The sequence below is a fragment of the Gobio gobio genome (genome assembly GCF_949357685.1).
Source record: "Gobio gobio genome assembly, chromosome: 17".
Lineage (NCBI taxonomy): Eukaryota > Metazoa > Chordata > Actinopteri > Cypriniformes > Gobionidae > Gobio > Gobio gobio.
The window spans coordinates 39454043-39480254 of NC_137110.1; the positions used below are offsets into that span (position 1 = coordinate 39454043).

Genomic DNA, 26212 nt, shown 5'->3' on the forward strand with positions numbered 1-26212 from the left:
CACAAAAAGAGTTCACGGGTGACGTGCCGTCCTTTTCAGGATGTCTTACCACCCGTGCGTTTCTGGATGCGGTCGTTCCCTGTCCCCTGCTGACGGTCACAATCGCTGTCTCACGTGTTTGGGCATACAGCACACTGAGGCGGCGTTTGTGGATGGCTCATGTTCCCACTGCGGGAACATGACCATCTCGGAGTTAAGATCGAGACTCTCCTACCTTCGGGCTGGGGGAGTCCCCTTACCCATCCCACGAACCAGGGCTGCCCCTAACCCGGGCGGTCCTGCTTCTTTGGATGGCCAGGGTGATCTGAGGATCACGTTTAGGGCAAACCCGCCGAGTGAATCTCCGCAGGCCCCTATTCCCTCTGCTCCGCAGCCGGTAGAGCCTCCAGGAGAACCCGCTGGACCCTCCCACGGGAGACCAGTGGTGACTTTTGGAGCTCCAGCAGACGAACAGATGTCAATCGCTGCATCGGAGGGGGAGTTTCAGTCCTCGGGGGATGAAGGGTCAGTTGTACTGCCTCCCTCTGGGAGAGTGGCAACGGCTGCCCCGGACCCTGAGATGGCTGCTATGCTTTCCCGGGCCGCCGAAAGGGTTGGGCTCGAGTGGAACCCTCCACCGTGTCCCGAACCCTCTAGGTTGGACGATTGGTTCCTCGGGGTGGGTCGCGCTGGTTCTCAGCGTCCCGCCCCGACACCTTTCTTCCCGGAGGTGCATGAGGAGCTCACGAGGTCGTGGACGGCACCTTTTTCTGCCAGAAACCGGCCGAGTGACTCCTCCCCTCTCACTACCCTCGACGGCGGGCCAGCCAAGGGTTACGTGGGGATCCCGCCAGTGGAGCGCGCCGTCGCGATGCAACTGTGTCCGGCGACCGCCTCTAACTGGCGCGGTGACCCACGTCTCCCGTCCCGGGCCTGTAAGTTCTCTTCCAGTCTGACTGGGAAGGCTTACAAGGCCTGCGGGCAGGCTGCGTCCGCTTTGCATGGCATGGCGTTGCTCCAGGTCCACCAGGCCCAGGCACTCCTTGACATGCACGAGGGTAGGCCTGACCCAGAGCTCCTCCGGGAGCTCCGGACGGCGACGGACCTCGCCCTCCGGGCGACGAAAGTCACCGCCCGTTCCATCGGTCAGGCGATGTCCACGCTTGTGGTCCAGGAGCGTCATCTCTGGCTCAACCTGGCTGATATGAGGGAGGCCGATAAATATCGGTTCCTGGACTCCCCCATCTCGTCAGCTGGGTTGTTCGGCGACGCGGTCGAGAGCTTCGCCCAACAGTTCTCGGCCGCCCAGAAGCAGACGGAGGCGATTAAGCACATCCTGCCCCGGCGGCCCGCTGCTGCCCCCACCCCGCCGCCGGTGGCAGCGCCTCCGACTACTCGTCGCCGAGGACGTCCACCCGCCGCCGCCTCCGCCCCCGCCAAGGCACCGCAGCAGCCTTCCACCAGCCGACGGCGTGGGGCCGGCCGTGGGAAGGATGTCCAGCCCGCTCAGGCCGCTGCCAAGCCAGGTGGCAAGCGTCGTCGCAAGCGACCCTGAGACGGGCCACCCAGAGATGGAGGAAACTGCTCTGAGGGAGATGGCTGCAGCACCACTCCTTCCCCCGGAGGAGGGCCGGGGGAAAATCTTTTGTTTGTCTGTTCCGCCGCTGGTCCCAGTGCCAGCGGCACCCAAAACTTCAATAAAAGAGCAGTTTCCAATATCTCTGGGTGCCAAGAGAGCGCGCTTGGCGGTGGTCGACGCTCCCATGCCTCGCCACCCTCAAGTACCTCTCCCTTCGCCAACAGGGGACGCCGGCTGTCGGGACGCACACAAGCGGCCTCCCCACACTCGCACGTCCCCTCCGCGGATGCAGGTAAGTGTTGCACAGCACACTCAGATCCCGCTACGGGCCGCTCCCATGCCGTCCGAGCCGGATCCCTGCGTTCCGCCTCGCTGCCCCGCTGCGGGTACGTCTGTGGTGCCGATGGTCCCCCTTGCTCGGAGTCTGGGAGCCTGGCTAGCGCTTCCCAGCCCGTCTCGGTGGCTCATCCGTACCATCAGACTCGGCTATGCGATTCAGTTCGCCCGGCGTCCCCCCAAGTTCAGGGGCGTTCACTTCACGACTGTAGTGGAGGCGAACGCCCCCGTGCTCAGGGCGGAGATCGCTGTCCTACTGGCGAAGGACGCGATAGAGCCGGTCCCTCAAGCCGATATGAGGTCCGGGTTCTACAGCCCGTACTTCATTGTACCCAAGAAAGGCGGCGGGTTACGACCGATCTTGGACCTGCGATTCCTGAACCGGTCCCTTCACAGGCTGCCGTTCACGATGTTAACGCAGAAGCGCATCTTCAGGTGCATCCGTCCCCAAGATTGGTTTGCAGCGATCGACCTGAAGGACGCGTACTTTCATGTCTCGATTCTCCCTCGACACCGGCCCTTTCTGCGCTTCGCGTTCGAGGGACGGGCATATCAGTACCGCGTCTTACCCTTCGGCCTGTCCCTGTCGCCCCGCGTCTTTACGAAGGTTGCGGAGGCGGCCATTGCTCCCATGAGAGAGCATGGTGTTCGCATCCTCAACTACCTCGACGACTGGCTGATTCTTGCCCAGTCACGAGAGCAGTTGTGCGAACACAGGGACAAGGTGCTCAGTCACCTCAGCCAGTTGGGACTTCGGGTCAACTGGGAGAAGAGCAAACTCTGCCCCACGCAGAGGATCTCTTTTCTCGGTATGGAGATGGACTCGGTCGCCATGACTGCGCGCCTCACCGAGGAGCGCGTCCAGTCGGTGTTGAACTGCCTGAATTCATTCAAAGGCAGGACAGCGGTTCCACTGAAACATTTTCAGAGGCTCCTGGGGCATATGGCATCCGCAGCCGCAGTAACGCCGCTCGGATTGCTTCATATGAGACCGCTTCAACGCTGGCTACACGATCGAGTCCCGAGATGGGCGTGGCACAGCGGTTCCCTCCGCGTCCAAGTGACTCCGAGGTGCCGCCAAACCTTCGGCCCGTGGTCGGACCCTTTGTTTCTCCGGGCGGGAGTCCCCCTAGAACAAGTGTCCAGGCACTCCGTTGTCTCCACGGATGCCTCATCCACGGGTTGGGGTGCCACGTACAACGGGCTTGCAGCTTCGGGCCTGTGGACGGGGCCTCAGCTGCAATGGCATATCAATTGCCTCGAGTTGTTAGCAGTTCGTCTTGCACTCAGCCGCTTCAAAGTGCCGCTCAGAGGCAAGCACGTTCTGGTCCGGACGGACAACACTGCGGCCGTAGCGTACATCAACAAACAAGGTGGTCTACGCTCCCGTCGCATGTCGCAACTCGCCCGCCATCTCCTCTTATGGAGTCAGAAGCATCTGAGGTCGCTTCGTGCTGTTCACATTCCGGGCCTGCTCAATTGTGCGGCCGACGAGCTGTCACGTCAGCAGGAACTTCCGGGAGAATGGCGACTCCATCCCCAGGCGGTCCAGCTAATCTGGAGTCGTTTCGGGGCCGCACAGGTAGACCTGTTTGCCTCCCCAGAGACGACCCACTGTCAGTGGTTTTATTCCTTGACCGAGGGAACCCTCGGGTCGGATGCCCTGGCCCACAGCTGGCCCCGGGAAGAACGCAAGTATGCGTTTCCCCCAGTGAGCCTTCTTGCGCAGACTCTGTGCAAAGTCAGGGAGGACGAGGAGCAGGTCCTGTTGGTCGCTCCGTATTGGCCCAACCGGACTTGGTTCCCGGAACTAGTGCTCCTTGCGACAGCACCTCCCTGGCCCATTCCTCTGAGGCAGGACCTCCTGACTCAGAGACGGGGCACCCTATGGCACCCGCGTCCAGACCTCTGGAAACTCCATGTCTGGTCCCTGGACGGGACGCGGAGGTTCTAGGTGACCTACCACAAGCGGTAGTTGACACCATCACTTCCGCTAGAGCCCCCTCTACGAGGCGCCTCTATGCGTTGAAGTGGAACCTGTTCGTCGATTGGTGCTCTTCCCGCCAAGAAGACCCCCGAAGATGTTCGATCGCTTCTGTGCTTACCTTTCTACAAGATGGGTTGGAGCGAAGGCTGTCTCCCTCCACCCTCAAGGTCTATGTCGCCGCTATCGCCGCTAATCATGAGTTCGTAGATGGAAAATCTCTAGGTAAGCACGATCTGATCGTCAGGTTCCTTAGGGGAGCGAGGAGATTAAATCCTCCTCGTCCTCCCTCTATACCCTCTTGGGACTTAGCTCTGGTGCTTACTGCACTACAGAGAGAACCCTTTGAGCCTCTGCAGTCAGCCGAGTTGAAAATCCTGTCGTTAAAGACTATACTCCTGATTGCGTTGGCCTCCATCAAGAGGGTAGGGGACCTGCAGGCATTTTCGGTCGACGAATCGTGCCTGGTGTTCGGGCCCGGTAACTCTCATGTGGTCATGAGACCCCGGCCTGGATACGTGCCCAAGGTTCCCACTACTCCCTTCCGGGACCAAGTGGTGAGCCTGCAAGCGCTGCCTTCGGAGGAGGCAGACCCAGCCCTAGCTTTTCTCTGTCCCGTCCGTGCTCTCCGGACTTACGTGGACAGAACGCAAAGCTTCAGGACCTCAGAGCAGCTCTTCGTCTGTTACGGAGGACAGCAGAAGGGAAAGGCTGTCTCCAAGCAGAGGATGGCCCACTGGATAGTGGACGCCATCGTCTTGGCTTATCAGTCCCAAGACGTGCCCTGCCCGCTCGGGTTAAGAGCCCACTCCACTAGGGGTGTTGCCTCTTCCTGGGCGCTGGCTCGTGGCGCCTCGCTGACAGATATTTGTAGAGCTGCGGGCTGGGCGACACCTAACACGTTCGCTAGATTCTATAGCCTCCGTGTAGAGCCGGTCTCTTCCTGTGTGCTCACTTCCCATAGTCAGTAACACCGAAGTACCCGTTCCAGTGTCGGCTTGCTGCGCCATTCCCTCCCCTATGGTAGACGGATGCGTGCGCTCATTCTGCTCCAGTCGAGTTCCCCGGAACGGCGAACCCTGTTGAGTCCTCCGCAACCCGCGGCAGTCGGACGTGGCGGAGCGTTCGACGCCAGGTCTAACACTCGTATGCATTGGTGGAACTTGTGTTAGGCTGGGTTCCGTATGTAGTGACCCCCACGGCGGTCCCATATGTGTATTCTTCCACGGTACGGCTCCCTACGGCGAGCCCGTGTCTTTCCCTCGGCAGAGCTCCTCTGCCGTCTCAGGTTCGTGTTGTCTCCCTCCTAATTGACCGGGGCCACCCCTGAGACTTCCGTATGTTGTGCTGCCCACGGCCAGCCCATACGTGTATTCTCCACATGTTAACTCCCTCTGGGCATGATGTGGCTTCCGCAGCTGCCTTCACAGGCACGCTTTCCCAGCGTTATCCAATACAGTCAGCTGAGTGGGTCTTGCGGAACAGCAGCTTTGACTCTCCCTGCGTGAACCTACCCGCCCGCATCAGATCGGGGTCTGTGGGGCTCATCGCTGGGCGCTGGAAGTGGTAGTAACTATGGCGTTTTCCATAGGGGATCCCAATTCGTCGGTACGTCCGACGTACGTCGAACGTGACCGACTGAATGGGAACGTCTCGGTTACGTATGGTAACCCTCGTTCCCTGAAGGAGGGAACGGAGACGTACGTCCCGTCGCCACAGTTGCTGTACCATCACTGCAGGTCGAGCCACTACGTGTGGCTCCTCAGTGAAAAACAGCGTGCATTCGCTCTCGCTTCCTGTTTATACCCGCGGCGCGGGGCGGGGCGCGAGATGCAAATCTCGCACGCCAATTGTCCATTGGCCGGTTCTAGATAGCTCGAAGCTGATAGGGGCTCCCAGAAGTGATCCCAATTCGTCGGTACGTCCGACGTACGTCTCCGTTCCCTCCTTCAGGGAACGAGGGTTACCATACGTAACCGAGACGTTTTTATTAATACTTTGATTAATATTAGATTTTATATTTTCCATTTTAAAAAATGTTTTCAGTTACAGGTTTTAGTAATTTTGTTTTTTGTAAAAATAAAATATTATATGTCTACATAGTTTTATTTATTTATTTTTTATTTCAATTTTAGTTTTAGTTTGTTTAGAACATCAAATTAAACTAAAGGGAAATGAGAAATGTTTCCTTGACAACTAGATAACTTATAATAAAATAAGTTTAAGGTCTTTATATTTTATTTTATTTCAGTTAATGCTTATTTTATTTCAAGAAATGAAAATGTTTTTTTTTATGGCTTTAGTTTTAGTTTAAAGGGATAGTTTACCCAACATTTTTAATTCTGTCACCCTATACTTATAAGCAGTTCCAAACCTGTGTGACTTACTTTCTTCTGCTGAACACAAAATAAGTTTTTTTTTTATGTCATAAACCAAACAGTTGATGTACCCCATTGACTTCCATAGTATTTTTTCATTACTATGGAAGGCAGTGGGGTCCCATCAAATGTTTGGGATCCCATATTCTTCAAAATATCTTCTTTTGTGTTCAGCAGAAGAAATTCATACAGGTTTGGAACAACTTGAGGATGAGTAATGATGACAGAATTTTCATTTTTGGGTGAACTATCCCTTTACGTTATAATAATAACGCTGCCAGACACTCACAGAGAGATCCAAGACACCATCCTGGACTATATTCTCTTCCATCACTGAGGCACCAAACCCTAAGCGAGAGATGAGCTGGACGATCTGTGCTGGGTCCAAAAGCCCGGGATCATACTTCACCTCTGCCTTTCCACCCATCAGAGCGACTAATACTGATTTAATACCTAGTCAATCAATAGACATACAAATCAAACCACTGTTATGCTTATATTATATTGATAGCAACTTAAAGACACTTTAAAAAAGTACTCTTAATCCTGAATGCCATTTTTACCTTCATGTTTCAACAGGTTTCTCTCAATGTTGGCCACACAGGATGCACAGGTCATTCCTGTCACATGAACAAAACATTTCCGTGTCTCTCTTTCCTCTGAGCCACGGAGGTTGTCTTTGGTGATTTCACTTGGTGAAGATTTGGATGTGTGGCCCTGTGAGGGCAGGTGTTTCAGACCACTTGACATCCGACTGCTTGACGGAACTTCACAAACGCCAGAATCTTTGAAAGAGAGAAAAATTGCAGTATGGAAGACATTTAATGTGCATACTGAACATAAGTGAATAATTATTTTTAGTCTTATAGCCAGTGTTATTTTATCACCGATGCACTATTATAGTTTTTGTTAATATTTTTTATTTTTTGTTTTCATTTTAATTTTAGTTCAAGTTTTAGCAATATTGTTGTGTTTTTGTCTTTTTTATATATATATGTCTGCGTTTTTTTTTTAAGTTTTAGTTTATTTATGCTGGTACACTACATGATTTTCAAAGTCATTGGATCGCTGTTCTTCTCACGCTACATGACCGTCTGGGGCACCATTAAAGCCGGATGCACACTGTACGATTTATAATAGTGCTTTACGACCCAGCTGTAAGCCATGTCACACTGTAGGATCTCAGTTGTCATTAATGTCAGACTGTACGGCAGTCAAGATGCATTAAAAACGGACGCACACAAGAAGATTCGTCCGGAGTGTTATAGTATCAATCCGTGACATGTTCAGTGACGTGAGCTGCATTTACATGCGGGATAGAAATGGTGGCTAGCAAAAAAAATCTCTAACGTTCATTTTGATGGCTTCTCTTGAAAAGAAAACTGAAAAAAAAACTAGGATAATGTGTGTGGAACAAGCAGTGGTTTGTTGTTGTCTCACTAATAATTGCGTCGTCAGGTTTGCCGTTCCTATTGGTTTTTTATTTGACGGATCATGAGTTCACATTTACATATAATCAGATATAGTATAAAATATGCGTATTTGGCGTGCTGTCTGAGGAGATGGGTTAGGATAGGAATAATATAGAGGAGGGATGATGGAAAAACTGTTGAGGAACAGAGGTAAGCCGGCTCTATATAAGCTTCCTCTTGTGCTGATTGGGTAGATTATCTGAACGTGCTCATCCCGAAATTTGTTAATAAAACATAATTTGTCATAGGAGAAGCCACACTAAATAACTGTGCGTCAAATCTTCTGACACTGCCAGAATTTCGTCTGAGGTCAAATTTGATCGCAATGGACATTAATTGGCTGTCAAAGTCAAACTAACGATCAAAGGCTCCAGGATCTTAGGATCCGAGGAATCTTTTAGTATTCACAAAATTTGTCTCAGACGGCCAGTGAAGGGAGGGGTAAAATAAGTCCAGGCAAGATGGACAGTTCTACCTTCTCGTAGTGGATCAGACACCTACGAGATCAAAGGGGGATACTGCGTGATTCACACTCATGCGCTGTGTTGCTAGCATGATTTTAGCTCTGTTGCTTTTTTATGAAAATAAACATGATAAACAAGACACCCAAAGTACTTGTTATTTAATTCCATTCTAAAGACATGTTTACGAATCATTTGTTCATTAATACAGACGTTAGGTCGTCGCCAATGTAATTTCCACTCAAACAGATTTCACACTGCATGACTCTTGAGTCGCAGACAGGTCCAGTAATTTAGCATTGCTTAAAATCTCATGGGCATCGGCTACGCATCGGCGCTTCAGTCATATCGTGTCTTTGATAATACATACAACAAGATTGTCACTCACATAAAAGAATGATTTTGTCCATTTATCTGCGATTTCCACGAAACTATCAGCGAGTGAAAATCGGGGCTAAAATCGTGCAGTGTGTACCCAGTATTAGTTTTAGTTATTTGTACTTCAGCTTAAACTAAACAAAAATTAGATATGTTGCCTTGGCAACTAGCTGGAAATAAAATACGTTTAAGCTTACTATATTTTATTTATTTTGATGTTCCCCTTTAGACATTCTGTTGATTTTAAGCAAAGTCCCTTTAAGACAAGTGATTTCACTCGACGGCCATCTTTGAAATGCCTCTCGGGCATGCAAGTGCAGCTCCTATCTCTTTGAATGGGGAAACATCAAATTCTCCAAAACTGTTTCTCCAAGCTTGCGATTCAATTTCATATTTGAAATCACCAATGAAATCTGACAACAACTGTCTCATACATTTTGATTCTAAACGCTTAATTCATGATAAGCCAAAGCTAATGCACATGCGCAATCGTAAACACGCGTCTCAGAACAGTTACTGTTTCTATAGCAACCGGAGCTTCTAACAGTGACGCGATGACTTTACTAATCAACAATTGGCTCTTTCATTTAGAAGGCGGGGCTTATTCGCCATATTGGGTGTTGCACTTTCTCCCATTCATAAGTAATTGGAGTGCATCGTCTTCTTATATAGAAAGTATTTGCTATAAGTAACATTGCACCTCATTAGAGTAGAGACTAACACAGACTAAAAGTACTAAAAAAAGTACTAAAAGTACTAAAAGTAACTCTACAAGTAGCCTACATGTCAACTTTTTCTACTAACCCAACCAGTCTATTAATACTCAACTAATGCTGTAATGAGAGTTAGTTTACATGTAGGTCCAATGTTAAAATAGAATGTTTAAAGGTGACTATCCAACAAAAGTGTAACCACATTTTTTATGATTTTAGTTTTAGTTGAGAATAATAAACCTCCTTGTAGCTTGCTATAATAACTATTTTTTTTATAATCATGAAGTAAATATTTAAATACAGTAAAGGGGTCACAGTTAAAAAGTTATGAACATTGCTGAGAGACAGAGAGAGAGAGAGAGAGAGAGAGAGAGAGAGAGAGAGAGAGAGAGAGAGAGAGAGAGAGAGAGAGAGAGAGAGAGAGAGAGAGAGAGAGAGAGAGAGAGAGAGAGAGAGAGAGCAGTCTACCTAAAGCCTCTTTAATCCGATTACCTCACCCACTTTCCCTTTTAAAGGTTGCCATGTCTGGGTTTTGAGTCATTCAAGAACACTTCATGTTATTCTAGAATGGCAACCTGTGTGATAACCAAGGAAACCATTGTTCTGGACAGATTTTGCTGGCAGAGAAGAAGCCACTGTCTAGACAAGATATCTACTAGTGGTCACTGTGAGAAAGATGATCTTCACTGTGTGAGACATGTATCCTAATATGTATTCAGTACCTTGATCCAGCCACGCTTCAAATCCCATGTCCTCAATTGCTGCCCGCAGTTCTTCTGGACAGGTCATGCTGGAGTCAAATGTTGCAATTCCCTTCTTTTCCTGTAAGCAAACTTTTATGGAGTGTACCCCAGCTCTCTGGGACACAATTCCCTCTATGGCTTGAACACAAGAGTTGCATGTCATTCCTTCTACTCCAATGGTGACACTCTGGAGTGGAATACTGGTGGAATTCAATCTAGAGTTCCAACCAGGAATGGAAACCCTAAAATTCCCCGGTGGAATCTCCTCTAAGAACCCTTTAACGGTCTCCAGGGTTAGCAGAGATGGGTCGAATCTAAGGTCTACACTTCCTTTTTCCAATGAAACGAATACAGAGTTTACGCCTAACATTCCCGTCAAGGTGTCTGTTATGTTCTTTACACATGACCCACAATGCATCCCTTCAACACCTAATGTCACCTCAGACCAATCAGTCACCGAAGGCTGTAGTTGGCTTGGCAAGGCCAGAAGTGAAGCATCGAAGCCCATTTCCTCAATATGTTTTCTCAAATCCTCAGGCGTAACTTTTGCAGGGTTAAACCTCAAAGAGGCTTCTTTATCGCTCAAAGACACATGGACACCAACAACACCTTGAAGACTTCCAATCCGCTCTTCGATAGATCGGACACATGATTGACATGTCATTCCCTGCACCCGGATCTTCACCTCAGTCTCCTCGACCACCAATTGGTGGCCCAAATTGTGCTTCAGTCCATCTCGACCCTCTGGTTCATAACCAAGATTATCAAAAGCATGTTTTTCAGGGGTCCAGCCCTCCCGTGGACTTCCTTTCTCCTAAACAAACAGAAAAAACTGAGCATAAACCTATTAGCTTAAAGATATTACTTACCAGTTGAGTAATATAAAGTCACTTTGTATTATTGACATGTGCTTCAAGGCATTGTGAAAACACTCAACTGAGCCCAATAAATTTGCTCTAAATCTGAGGCTCTACAAAGCACTTGCTACACACACACACACACACACACACACACACAGAGAGAGAGAGAGAGAGAGAGAGAGAGAGAGAGAGAGAGAGAGAGAGAGAGAGAGAGAGAGAGAGAGAGAGAGAGAGAGAGAGAGAGAGAGAGAGAGAGAGAGAGAGAGAGAGAGAGAGAGAGAGAGAGAGAGAGAGAGAAGTATTAGAGCAGATTAGTAAAGGTTGTCTGACTGAACAATCAAATCACAAGACTTGGAATTTACTCCACCTCTTTTACTACTCAAAGACTTTTGCACTATTACAATTGAGTTTTGATCACATTTGATCCAAAGTGCCATTTTTATTTGTACTTTATGCATTTTTTTATGCATCAGGCTTTGAAAGAGCTAAAGTTTCTCTGTGGCCAGAAGAGTCAAGAGTCAAGACTGTAAAAAGTTTTACAGTGGCAATCATTGTTGTCGTTCATTCTTTGCTTGTTTTTTGTATTTAATGTCATTGAATTTGACATTTAACCTTCTTATAGATACATATTTAAAAATCTAGAAGTTAATGCTTATTCAAGAAATAAAAATATATAATCAATTTTATCTATAGTTCAAACCTTGGCGTTACATAATAAAATATCAAAGTAAGATGGCACACTATTTAAAAAAAAATAAAAAAAGCATTTCAAATGTATTCAAATAAATAAATATAGAAATGTGTGCACATGTCTATATTTTGAGGCACCCGCTGAAAAGCCTGTACATCCACAAAAATCACTGAGACCAATTTATGACCAAAAAAACATAAGAGAAGTTACTTCTGGAGTGACTAGAACTTTTTTATTTTTTATTTTGTTATCTAATGTAATTAATTTCACACGCTTTTGTGTAGCTTAAGTGTCCAAATTTTTGGCCAGTAGCCCAATATATATTGGCTACATAGACAATATGTAGGCCTAATAAACACAAACACAAGAATTTGAAAATATTTTTGACGTTTAAAATATCCTATTGTAAACACAGTTATTTTTTTCTTAGTGAAACTTTCTGTAATGATCAAATTGTTAGAATAAAACTAACCTCATATTCCATCGGTCCATCTTTACTATTTTGTGAGGAAGGACAAATGCAAAGGTCCGGCCCGCAGCGGCACAGAGGTTTGCAGTCTTCCATGCAGAGCTTCTCCCCACTGACTGGCCCATTATCGGACGACTTTGAGATAAACTTGGCAAGATTACTGAAAGGACTGAGCTTATTCATTGTAGCGGTGTTCCAGTAGACCTAAGACTTCAGTTTAGATTCCCCTTCTTTAACCAACAATCGAAAACCAAAAATCGCTCGTTTGTGGCATATCGCTGCTGTTGAGTGAACGGATTGTCCTGTGGCGTGACAGTCCGCGCGCATTTAAATCTCCGCAGGTTTTGCGCTCCGCGTGTCATCGCAAACTATGGATTTTGCACCCGTCACCGCCGGGCAAACTTTTGCGCGTCACATTTTCTGTCAATGATTAAACTGAATGATGGTACCGAGACTGAGTGCAAAACTAAAACAAATAAATGTTATAAATCAGTTCAGAGCAAAGCACACGACTAGCCTATAACATGACACGACTTCCCTGTGTTTCCAAACTTGCCAGTGAAAAAAAAAACAGCTTCACTGTGGGGACCTCTCAAATGGTCCAAACGAGGACGACTTGAGGCTGTCTTGAATAAAATGAATTCATTGATTAACTAAGTAATCCTGGAGCTAACAAAAGTAGGCAACAGATATATTTCACAAAAAATAATCTGCATTGTGATTGGCTCAGTTAATGTGTAGGCCAACCTGTAAACTCAAGTTGCATCATTCCTTATAAATTGTAGATATAAATTAGTTGAACAAGTATTTTGTTGAGGCTTCTTCTTTTTAAAAGTTAACTGTTTATGGCCTTAATCCTGGTTTTCTTTAGCCCCAACAACAATTTATTTGTTTGTTTTTATCCCAAAAAACTATCACAGGTAACACTATAGGGAACACATATTCACTATTAACTAGGACTTCTGCCTCAGTAAACTCAATAACTAATTTACAGCTTATTAATAGTTAGTAAGGTAGTTGTAGCGTTTAAGTTTAGGTATGGGGTAGGATTAGGGATGTAGAAAATGGTTGTGCAGAATAAAGCATATGTGCTTTATAAGTAGGCTACTAATAAACAGCCATGCTAGTAATGTGCAAGCTAATAAGCAACTATAGTTGTTAAAAGTGAGAATTGGACCCTAAAATAATGTTACCATCTCGTGAGTCACATCTATAGGCCTACAACAGTTTATGGTCTCACATTTAGCAAAGATAAAAGCAAGTCTCAAAATAACATGATATTTTAGTAATATGTTATGCTATGTTATGTCCTCGTAAGTGGACACCAGCAGGCAAAAAAAAAAAAAAAAAATTATTCAACAATCAATTTTTAGGGGTTTATTTAAACAATTTTTAACAAAACTTGATTTAAAGATGATTCTCAACTATGTTATGAAATATATAACAGGATGAATTATACTATTTTACTTTATGCAATATGTGGGTAAAATGGCCATACATGGGTTCCCCCATTCAATGCAATCTATACACTGCCTCTAATTTGAATATCAATGTGTTGAACAACATGCAATGAAAAAAGAAGTGTAATAATCAGAGTAATAGTTGGCAACATTTTCATAATAATATCTAATATTCTAAAGGAAAATTGGTATGTAATTGAAGAAATTACATACTAATATTCCTAACAAATATTATATACCCTTGGATACACCAGGACATGTTTCGTGCCGTTTCGTAACAAAAAGTCATATAACATTTTCCTGAGATGTTGATTTATAACGAACAATTTGAAAAGTAGTCAGATTTAAATGATAATTACAAAATAGTATCATATTTCCATAAGAGAGCTAAATTTGATCATTCAGTCATTTTTAAAGACCAAGGAGAAGTTGTGAAACCTCAAAACAAATGGTATCAGTGAAAAGCCCCAAATGTGCTCTTTACAGGACATCCAGACTTAAAATTGACATGTAAGATATCAGAGAAGTTCACTAAAATGATGTCCTCGTACGTGGACAGTGGCATTCAGGAGGTTAAAATTGTTGAAAGTTAAGACACAAACTGGTGTTAAGGACATTTCTGTGGTGGTTTTTCGTGCTATTTAGTGTTTTAAGAGAGAGAAAAATCAAGAAGGGATAACAGCGACTCAACAACTTACTGAAATATTGAGAGGAACACCAAAGCACCAGCGTTGAGTAAGTCAAAAACGAGACATGATTCAGGTGTAGTATTTTTGTTTTCCACTAGGGCGCATGCGTGTTGCAAAATCTTTGCTAAGGAGAGGCGCTATTCTATGATCTCATTCTCTACCCACATGATTATTTACATTATTAAAAGGTAAATAAACGTCTATATACTTTATTCTTTAAAATACCTTAGAGTAAAGTAGACATACCTCATTGTAGCTATATGATTTATTTGTTGTAGGCTTGTAGGCCTATATCAAATTACCATGGTATTAAATATGGTGATAAAAGTACCACCACAGCACTTTTTGTAAGGGTTCTCTGAGTGCCTGTTATGGTTCAAAATTAGTAACTCTGACACAAAGAAACACATTTTTCAAATCTATGGTCTAGCTATATATTCGAAGATAGGCCAAAGAAGATGCATCTTAGATCTAGATTTACTACTGTATATGCCAGATCTTACCTTACCCATACTGTACACCAGGTGGATCCGTACATTGGCTTTAGAGTAAGAGAAGTAGCCTACACTTCCACGTTGTGTTGCGTTGTTTAGATGAGTGGATAATCTGAGCTCTCACATCACAGTCACATGACTGTCATGAACTTCCAATTGTCCTTAATTACCAGTGACATCAGTTCAGTATCCACAGAAAACCCTTACAAAAATGCAACCAGTGCACACTGCACACACAAACTTGGTAGAATGATAAATGAAGGCATCATTGTAAAATCATCATTATTTTTCCATATGTTATACATTTTTACCTACTCAATATAATTATGCAGACTTGTCAGACTACCCTGCTGTAAAATCCAGCATTGCTGGTCATCAACATATTTTGCATGCTGGGACCAGCATGGGATGCTGGCTGCTGGTTTGCTGGTCCTCTGCGTGAGAAGTGGGAGTGCTGGGGAAACAGCTACACAAGCTGAGTTTTGTCCACCAGCAAGACCAGCACTATAACAATATTCCATATTGGTCTACACTGGTTTGGCCAGTGTAGAATTTTCATTTTTGGGTGAACTATCCCTTTAAATGGCCAGGGTTGTTGACACGAGGAACTCATTCACCAGAATTGCCATGTTATGTAGCAAATCTGAGAACAAAATGTTTTGCAGGTCTGGAAAGATTAAAAGTCAAATACTGTTTAGACACTAATTTAACTCTCCTCAGAGTCTCAAGTTGGTCTGTTATTGGCCACACCCTTCACTTTGTCTGCATTTGTTTTTCATTCATATGGCATGTAACAAATCAAGATTAATTGTTTGCGAGTTCATTTGCCAAATCCCATTCCAGTCTCAAGAAAGCGACCAAATCTTCCTTGTAAGTTTTATTTAATCTACCCACATATCATTAACAAATGTTCACAATACAATCTATAATATTAATAAATTAATGAACATAAAAGTATTCCTCACCAGAGACAAGATAAAATGAGAAAAGTGATGTAATTCATTCATACAGTGGATATTTGGTTAAAGTAAACATATACAGAGAGGTTTTTTTTATTTTTATTTTTTACAAATCTTCTACAAAATAAAAAGAAATTTGTGGTTTGAGTCCCACAAAGAGAGTTGTGAAACTTTATTGCTGTTGGAACATTTTAAAGCATCTGTCTCTCTTTTGGCTTTGAGCCATAGGTAGTATCTGCTGACTGTGCTGTGCGGCACACAGGTGGACACATATTAAAATAGAAGACTTCATTTTTCAAGCTTTTACACCTACAAAAAGACGGTCTCTAAGGTCTGTTGATGTGAGCCATAATTAAAAACCCTCTAGAGCTGTTTTTAGTCTCACAAATGGCTTACTACCTCATCCCTTTCCTGCTTGTTTTGTGTGTTTGACCTATCTGTGTTGGAGAAGCTCCCAGACCGGCTGCCCTCTGCCCTCTTCCTTAATGAGTTCTCCACCTTCAGGGAAAGCCCGGAGGTGCTGTACGCCAGAGGAGGGATGGTGTTGACAAGTATCAGCTGCAGAGGCCTCCTGTCCTCACGGTAGCGGCAACGCATGTACCGGGCGAAAGCGGCACGGTAAGTCTTATTGAAGAGTGTGTAGATGAAAGGGTTGACCGCCGATGACAGATAACCCACCCAAACAAACACATTCATCAGTCCCCCCACCAAATCTTCGTCACACGCCGAGCCACACACCACCGCTATCACGTTTGTCACGAAAAACGGACACCACATGATCACAAAGAGAAGGAAGACCACGCCAAGCACTTTAGACGCTTTCTGCTCATTGCTGATGGACTGTATGGAGCGACAGCTGGACCCTCTGGAAGCCCCGTCACGGCAGATAGACGAACGCGAGAAGAGACGCTCGGAGGAGAGCGAGCCACGAGGGAGAAGTCCAATAGTGGATGACCATTTTGGCCGCACGACGAGTTGGTCCAGGCACAAAGTCACTTCGCTTTGCAGAGCGCTGATGGTTAGAAAGTACGTGACGACCATGATGATGAGTGGGATGAAGAACGCCACAAAAGAGCCAATCAGGACGAAATTGTTGTCCGTCAGTTGGCAGCTTTCATTCCGGAAGACTTTGGAGTGATCGTGCAGGCCGAGAACTGGGACCGGCATGGAGATAACTTAAGACAGATGGAGACAAAATGAGAGTAAGAAGACAGCTTGGTGCTATGGTTTGGCATACCAGTGCTAATAGATGCAGTCTCAGTTGTTTAGCATTTTTGAATTGAGCTGGAAAGCAATTTCCTACTGGCTTTGAGCGATCTTGAACTTACCCACAGAGATGGTCCAGGCTGCTATAATTTTGACTCTGGCTCTAGTAAGCGAGTTTGAGCGGCTGTGGTGGATGGGGTTACGGATGGCGATGTATCGGTCCAGAGAGATGGTGCACAGGTGCATGATGGAGGCGGTGGAGAAGAGAACGTCCAGGTAGATCCAGATTGGACATAAGGCCGAGGGGAGTGGCCAGGTGTAACCTAACACATAAGGGACACAAAAAGTGTCACATTCTCAAGTAAATACTTGCGTGTCATTGGTTACAGCCACAGAATATATTGAATAATCATTTATTTATAAATATTTATGTAATACAAAATATTTGAGGGGTCATATTAGTTATCCATGGAGCAAGGAAATTCGTTTCACATTGCAAGACGTTCACATTGTCAAAACCTCAAATGTAGCTACTTGTTTGATTAGTGGCCTACAAGTAAGTGCAGAATCTTTTTTTACGTCATAATGTTGTATAAGAGACTTTCAGAAACTAAAAAATCGTATTACTCCAAACATTTCAACAGTAGTTTATATTATTCATATAGTATGACTACCATTAATTTAGCATGCAAAGAGGGCAGTCAAATGGTCTTAAGAGTCTTAAAACCCTTCTCCGGGTCTTCGGGGTCTTTTCTGACCCCAAAGGAAAAAAATGTCCCTTTGTCCAAATGGCATGAGACTTTGTACGGTGGTCAACACTCTCTAGATCTACAATTTAAAAAATAAATTGGATTGATATCTGTTTTTATGTTCGTGTGACAAAAAAAGTCACACTCAGGGCTTAGAAAATGGACAAAATTCATCCTCAAAAACAGAAACAACACATAACACGCATTCAGAAATGAAGTGGCACACTTCCAACAATGCATAAAACATCCACAATGCAAAATGATCATTTTGACACACACACAGAAATACATTTGTTATCAGTTCATTGCATTTTGATGTTCATGTTGTAATAATTTCACTTTTGGGCCCAAACAAGGGACGCCAATTATGTAGTGATTTTACCTTCGTCCATTCAAGGACGTTAAGTAAGGTAGTGATTGGTACTCACGTCACAGCTGACGTTGTGATATTTGGATCACACGTCACTTAAGGTGTGGTTATGAGTACATCAGATGACCACCTTCCCCCTCTATTTGGGACACTAGTCAAGGTCTTTTACCTTGGCTCTGTGAGAACACTCCACACAGGAGGCTGTTCAATCATTTTAGATTGAATGTAAAGTGGGGAAAGTTGGTCAGCTGATTTATCTGAAAGATTGGTGAGATTTCTAACTTGTAGAGCCTTTTCTGTATTATCAGCACAAGTAAGACACAATTGTAATAAAATAGATTTTATTAGCAAAAGATAAACAAGAATAGCTAACACAACTACTAAATGAATACAATGAATGATAAAGGAATAAAGTGCATAAGATACATAAAATACATGTGATTAAGTTGAGTGTGGCTATGGAAGAGTTGCGTTATCTTATGGAAAGATAAACTGTTGTTTCTCTGAAACTAAGGTGAAGAACCTTATTATGCATCAAACAAATAAACAAAAGATTATTTGTTGTTAACTAGCATCAGTTAAATTAACTCTAATGTAAATTAGAAAATCATATACTGATAATATACAACAATGCCAAGGTCTCTGGAAAGAGGTTTGGTTAAGTGATATTTACGTTCCACTTGGTTGAGTGAGCAGTCCGATGGCAGTGACTTCATCCACTGGTTGTGCTGGGTGACAATGCAGTGGGAAAGGAGCTGGAATCCGTTTCAACAGTCTTGAACACGAAGATCTGTGGGACGCTGATCTCCTGGAGCACCAAAGGGTCCTGAAATCTGGAACACGCAGATGAGGCCCTGAAGTAGGTGCAGAAGGTCCTTAATCTGGAACACGCAGACAAAGGAACCTCGAAGTGAAGGTTTGCTCTCCTGAGCTCAACCTTGTTGCAAATGTCTCTGTGTGTCTTCTGACTCTGTGGGTCATACACTCAGGACTTGGTCAATCCGCTTTGGTCTCTCTGGCATGGAGACTCGGGACGTGCTGTAGTCGTCTCGCTGGACTAAAACTCTGAACGTAGTGGTTGTTAATGTCTCTTTCCTCACAGGCTGGAGGCTCAGAACATGGTCATATCTGTTGCTGCCTCACAAGCTGTAGATTCAGATCCTTGGATCTTTTGTTGTCTCTCTGGATTAACCAGAGGCTCAGAACGTGGTTGCTCTGTCACAATCTCTCTCAAGGAGAAATTCAGAACTTGTTGAACTGTCACAATCTCTCTCAAGGAGAAATTCAGAACTTGGTGAACTGTTACAGTCTCATCCTTGCTGGACAGGCTCAGAACAAGGTGTGTCTGTTGAAAGGGTACCTTTATCCTTTTCCGAATAGGAGGAGATTGCAATTTGGCGCTTCTCCATTCCAGTGTTGCGATTGGCTGCTGGCATCAGAGGGGGTCCACAGTGAGACTCACCCTCCTTTCTCCTGTGGAACTCATTTGCATACTGTACACAGTTAGAAGTCTTTAAAGTGTCTTTAAAGTATACCAATGCATTTCTCACCTTCCAAACCACCATCAGAATACCCTTGGCAATATTCTAAACAAATAGAAACCAAATATGATGGGAAAAGATTGAACTGTTCATTCATTTGTTTATTAACAGCTGATTCTGTGTAAGATGTTGCATTACAAATAGCTGTCACTGAGAATACTTATTTCTCTGAATAAGTATGAAATGGATGTGTGTAGTTTACATCAGTCTTAAGGTTTCCAAACATAGTTATGAATGGATTTAGATGAATCATTGTCGTCTTTGTTTCACCCAGTACTGCTAAGGTCCTGTGGAATTTTTATGGCAGTCATAGACCAGGACACTAGGGATGTGGGTGAAGGGTACTGCATTTGGGCCAATGAGATGTCTTGTCCTTCCTGGGCTTGATACAAGAGCTGGTCTTTTTGGCCTCTAAGAGGTGTCTGGATGTTGTCATAGCATCTTATCTGATGGCGTTGGACAGTTTGTTTGTCTCAGTCTACCAAGATCCAATCAAAATGTAGCAAACCTTTGTCCACTGTTATGGACAGAGAGTGGCCCAGCCATAAACTGGGCCCTGGAATGTGCTGTCCACTACAATGTTGTGTATTTTTTTACTCAATATGTAATATAACTGTTCATTTCTGTTAATTTTTGTTCTGTTACAGTTAGTAACTGAAGTGTATATTTAAATTGTAGAATTATAAGAAAATCAGATGTTTGAAATATATGATTAACTCTAAAGACTCCAACTTTTCTCTTGTTCAGGTTTGATTCTAATCATAATGTAACATCATTGAAAAAAATATTTTTTTAGTACAAAAAAATGCTAAACTTTGACAAAATTAATTAATTGTAATTATTATAAATGTGATTTCATAACATTTAGATATGAATCCAACTGAAAAATACTTGTGAAAAGATGTCTTTCAGTCAGTCAAATAGCACATAGCAAATAGTGGGGCTCTGCAGCCATTTACTGGTAAAAGTCTTTTTTTATTATTTTAAAACTGTATTTTCCAAAAGATGGTCAAAAATCTTACACTAAACCATGTTAAATAATCCATGTTATCCCCACGAGTGAAAGTTAGAAATTTGGGTCTTTTATAAAGTGAATTTTACATAAAAACTGATTTTGTGTGAAAATCCATTCAAAAAATATTTTTTAATTTATTTATATACATTTTAAAATTATTATAAATACTCCAAAAACTGCACAGATGTTGAGTAAAAACATTAATAAACAGAGTAAAATTACATTTGTTCTAAAAAAAACAATTGTTTTGTTACATAATTACATTTTGTTGCCTGGGGTTTGTGGAGACCCCAAAGACCCTGAGTGTAATTCCCAAACGAAGGCCGGAGAAGGGATAAGGAACAGCAGCAAACTAAATAAAAACAGAATTTTAATTATAAGGGTCAGAAAGAGGGTGAAAAATTGTAAAGTGTGTGTTTGTTGCAGTTTATTTTACAGTAAATGCACTGACGTGTACGTACAGTGTACTTACCTAAGGAAGTACTGGTTAATATAAAGGTAACTACATGGGTTAAGGTTAGGTTTAGGGTTAGTACCTAATTATTACCCATGTCGCTGTAATTACTATAATAAGTACATGGAGAACAGGACTGTAAAATAAAGTGTTACAAAAACGTTACTTACATCATAAGTGGACCTTAGGGTAAAATACTTAGTTAACATGTATTATATAACCCATTTACATGGAATCTGCACTATACAGGAGCAAGAACTGCGACGTTTAAAAATTGCTGACACACAGCTGTGCTAATACAACATTACTGTTAATCTGAACTCTTCATATCTAAATTACGTTTAACTTCTTCAAGTCTATTACCACCAATAATAATTATCTTGAAAAAGGTGGGTATCAGTAGCAGGAGCCACTGGCAAAATAAAGTGTTGTATTTCATAGTTTGCTGACTCGCAGAGAGCAGCAATGTTTTGGAGGGCACTGTGTCTCTGTATTTGATTGAATCTAAACTCAAAGAAGGGTGTTCTGGAATCAGAGATGAAAGAGTAGAAGACTCTCGGGTGCAGATAGAGACAGCGGTAGTCATCAATAGCACCATCACACTCAATGGTGTGCTTCGAACTGTGAAGTCATAGAATCTCCCAGAATTCTCACGACAGGTTCAGCTGAAACAGAGAGCCGTGTTTTTATCAGTGTCTGGAGTTTACCAGCACAGAAACTATGCTTTCATGTAATCTATATAAATTCAATTACTCTCACAAGGTTATATAATAACATTACATAATGCGTGAATAACCTGTTTAGGGGGTCAAAATATGATACCAGGATGTCACTCAGAATGAATCCTGCTTTGCGTGTTTGCACGTTTGATTTAGAAACAATGCGTTATGCTTTAGGCGTACTTTGTTTTGTCTAGGTTTTCATGTAAAATTCTGATGTATAAATGATAAACTCCACCGATAAAAGAAGGAAAATAAATAATTAAGCGGTGTTATCGTAAGTCTGTCTGCATTCTTTACGACGCCAGCTGTTATAACACCAAAAAAACACGTAGGCTATGTCTGATAGAACCAGGAAGTGGCATGTTTTATTCTCCTTGGTCAAACTATTCAGAACATCAAATAGGAAGCATAACAATTTTTGCTGCATAAACACACACCAAAGCGCAGCATCGTTACTGCATAATTAATTCCTCATCAAAGCGCTGGAAGGAATAGGAAGAGGGATTTCTCTCCCCATGCGTGAATACAAGCAGACTAATTTAGGACACACCAGACGGCCCAACACACACTCATTATGCACTGAAATAAATCACCTTCCAGCAAAATGTATAGAGGCCTAATTATTGTTCTAAAGAGAAATGCATCTTTTCCAGACAAATGTTATAACACAAGAAAGTTTGCAGTTTACACCTTTGACATGGAAGAAACTCGTGCTGGATGATCTAATGAGTGCTGATTCTGTAAAACAGCAAAAAAACAACAACTTTGTTTAAAGGAATGTTCTGGCTTCTAAACAACTTAATGTCTACCAACAACATCTGGGGCACGTTATCGACCATCACAGACAATAACAAGTCAGAATTATTATCTATGCTAAAAAATAGCTTGTCCCCCAATGTTGCTGTGTTGATTATGGCAGAAAATAAAAAAATAATGTTGTTAATGGTTCAAGCCATTCCAGAGATTTATAAGCAGGACATGCAGTTTGTGTTTTCTGTACAAAAATGTGTGCTATTAAAACAGAAGTTATTTATATCAGTTTCTAAACTTTTTGCTGCCAAAGACCCCCAAATATGATCATCGTCTTGCAATGGACATTCTTATTTCGGGATAGTTCACCCAAAAATGAAAATTATTTCATTAAAGGGGTCATGAATTGAGAAATGAACTTTCCCTTGAGCTTTTGATATATAAAAGGTCATGGTAATATAAGAATATCCTGTAAGTTTCAGAGCTGAAAACGTCCTTGTTAGTCAAAGAAAAGCTTTTATTGACACCAGGCCCAGCAAACGATCGATCTTAGAATATGCCACACCTTGACGTCATCGTGTGGTGAAACACCGCCTCAACAGAAAAAGAACAACGCCTGATTCTGTAGCCCCACCTACTGACTCGTGTCTGACATGACATAGGCCTACATAGAGCTAAACCGGATCGAACTTCTAAGCAATAAACATACCGCATAAGCTTCATTCGGATTCCAATATTATGAATGCATGGATGAACTTTATTTTTAATGAATATCCAGCTCACGTGGGGAAGACATTGTGCGTTTGTTCCTTCATTTCACCACGGATTCGTTTGTAAACAAGAGACTGGATTTGCACACAAGATGAGATTACATGAATTAATGAAGCAACACACTTATGTGAGCAAAACATGTTTTTATATGTGATAGTATTGCATTGTTACAGATCGTTTGATATCTATTGATTATGTGTACGTGTCTAACTGAACTTAGCACGCTGTCAAAGGCTGAAGAATCCTTTATTTGTGGTGTTGTTGGTTCATTGCGAATCGTGATCAGACTCAGACATGTATGGGCCAGTGCTCGCAAAGCCCAACATCCCAGGGCAATGTGTTTTCCAGACTGGCTACCAAAACGTAAGCTCGACGGGCTATCTTAAACAGTGAAATAACATTCCTTTCTTGATGTGCGTTGTTCACTCTCTTGACTTGATATTTGAAGGAAAAATACAATCGCGGAAGTTTAGAACATGCTGATTTGTCTGACTCTGCAGTGAGGTGTGCGCGCGCAAGTGTGTGTGTGTGTGTGTGTGTGTATGTGATGCATGGTTTGCGGTTATATCCACCGATTGGGCGGGCCAAGTGATCAAAAAATAACATTCCAATTAATCGCGGGTGGATGAGAGATAAATCATTGTGTTTGTTTGATAAAGACATTTTGCGAGCCCTGTGGGCGATACATTCCGGTTGCCGTTTTCCCACACACTTTCAAAACAATTCCCACATGTACTGACAGGGAGCTGAAGCTCATTAAATATGCAAATCTTATCCAATCCTAGCCGTGGGCTATAAAGTAGCCTATTACTTATTCATTATGATGTTTTTGAATGTAAAAACCACGCAAACGTCATAAGATGACCTCAGACAACAGTATACATTTTAAAAAAAAAGCCAGTTCATGACAACTTTAATTACTCACCCTCATGTCGTTCCAAACTCATAAAATGTTTGTTCATCTTCGGAACACAAATGAATATCTTGTTGATGATATCTGGATCTTTTTGATGAAATATTTTCATGTTTAAAAAAAAAAAAGTTTTACTTAATTTGACAGTCTATTATTATACAATATCAAATTAAGTAAAACCTTTTCTTGATTTTAATTTCAGAAACAACATTTTTTATTTTAACTATATGCAGATTTGGGGCCAGATTTACTAACAGTGGGCTCCAGCGCAAACCCTCTTTTGGCATTAAAAAATAAATAAAAATACTGTCAGGATTTACTAAAGACACACAGTGAAAAATGAGTGCTGAAAAGGCGTGGACAGAGTTATTTTTGCGGCTGACCTTATTGCATATGTATTTATAGGAGTTTACCTTTCAGGCACAAAATTTATGGGTAGAAAGTATATAAATTAATCATGCAAGGTGACTTAGTAATGTTTGCGGTAGTCAATTATACTGGTATTTCCGCCTCCCAAAAAACATGTCTTAAACCAGCCCTGCTCTTGTTAGATTGCGTTGGTCATTATAGAAATGATCCGGCTGCATCTTTAATTTGAATCTCAAAGCAAAAAAAGGAAAATAATTTCAAAACAATATTGCGTTAAATGTTTCATTATTTATTAAAAAAGTATTACACATTAACTTTGACAGCCCTAAAAACATTGAACGCTTAGCACAACCTTGTGCCCCCTGGACCCCAGTTTCCTTTTGGCGATTTTTCTCATTGTAAACCAGGGGTCCCCAATCCTGTTCCTGGAGATCTACCTTCCTCCAACCCTGATCAAACACAACTGAACCAGCTAAATAAGATCTTCAGGAGCACTTGATCATTACAGACAGGTGTGTTGGATTAGGGCTGGATCTGAACTCAGCAGGAACAGGAATAGGCACCTCTGTTGTAAATATTCCCTCGCATATCATGCCTACGATACATGTTTTACTGGCTTAAAATATGAGGATAGGAGCTGAAAGACTGAATACGTCGCATCGCAAGGTAAGGAATCAATTTGATCATGTTAGCCTTTTGTTAACATGTAAAATGTTAACGTTTAACACATATACTTTCAACACGTTGTGTATTTTAACAGTTATTTTGGGGAAATGTCTTGCCCCATAGACTTCCATTGTGTATTACTGCAAATTAACTACATGTATGATGAATACATTATGTAAAAATGTAAAGAAACTCACCATAGAGTATTGTCAGCATGGCTACTGGCATTACAAGGATACCCAGAAGCATATCTGTAATGGCTAAAGACCTCAAGAAGTAGTTGGTGGCATTCTGTAACTTCCTCTCCAAGCTCACTGCCATGATGACCAGAATGTTTCCTGTCACTGTGATGATTATGACCAGCGAAATCAAAAGTGCCACCCAGTTCTTCTGGCCATTAGAGGTCAAAGCCACTGACCTATTTCTGTCTTCACTACAATTAAAATCCATTGAGTTATTGAGAACTGAATTACCCAGAGACACCTTCTGCTCCATGAGCCAATGTTCAGCGCTTTTGTCTTTCAAAATCTCAGTCGATATCCCAGAGGATCTGAGTTCAGCCGTCGTCCCATTCAGGGCCATTAAAGGACTATTTTTTTAAGCGCGACATCGATTAATTCATGGAACTGATAGTCCATATGAAGCGTTCCATGGCACTCCGAGTCTGTGCAGCCCAAAACGTTCCAGATCGACAACATGTTCACAGTCACCTTCAACAGCCTCCTGTTTTCCACACCCCTGTTGATAGTTGTTGTACACAGATGTTTAGAGCTCCTTGAGCAGATGGATTGTGATTCAGAATAGAGGAGGCAACTTTACAGCTGCATTTTCAATGAGAGAGAGAGAAAGAAAGAATGAGAACACATGAGAGACTGGAACGCACTGATGTTTCATTCTTGCATGCTTACAGCTGTCCTGATTTAAACAAAACATCACATAAACACACAAAACATGCTATATGTTCACACTGCTTCCTTCCCACATTTTGCATGCAACCACAATTTTCAGACTAGTGGCTTCCGTAGCTAGACTGATTCAAAA

The 26212-nt window shown here is 43.0% G+C and overlaps 2 protein-coding genes across 2 annotated transcripts in view; both read right to left on the reverse strand.

Moving 5' to 3' along the window:
* atp7b (ATPase copper transporting beta) overlaps positions 1-12368 on the reverse strand; it is a 35846-nt gene extending 23478 nt beyond the window's left edge. Inside the window, exons 1-4 of the mRNA XM_079841874.1 lie at positions 12047-12368; positions 10003-10837; positions 6820-7041; positions 6546-6709 (exon numbers count right to left, since the gene is read on the reverse strand). Of these exons, the coding sequence (XP_079698000.1) occupies positions 6546-6709; positions 6820-7041; positions 10003-10837; positions 12047-12226 (1401 nt within the window). The 5' untranslated portion in view covers positions 12227-12368. The remainder of the gene's footprint in view (positions 1-6545; positions 6710-6819; positions 7042-10002; positions 10838-12046) is intronic.
* A 3658-nt stretch (positions 12369-16026) lies between these two features.
* htr2ab (5-hydroxytryptamine (serotonin) receptor 2A-b) lies at positions 16027-25753 on the reverse strand (the record flags this gene model as incomplete). Its single annotated transcript, XM_079841734.1, has 3 exons — positions 16027-16820; positions 16974-17174; positions 25369-25753. 3 exons carry the CDS (start codon positions 25751-25753, stop codon positions 16027-16029), a joined length of 1380 nt encoding a protein of 459 aa, XP_079697860.1.
* Positions 25754-26212: the final 459 nt, after the last annotated feature.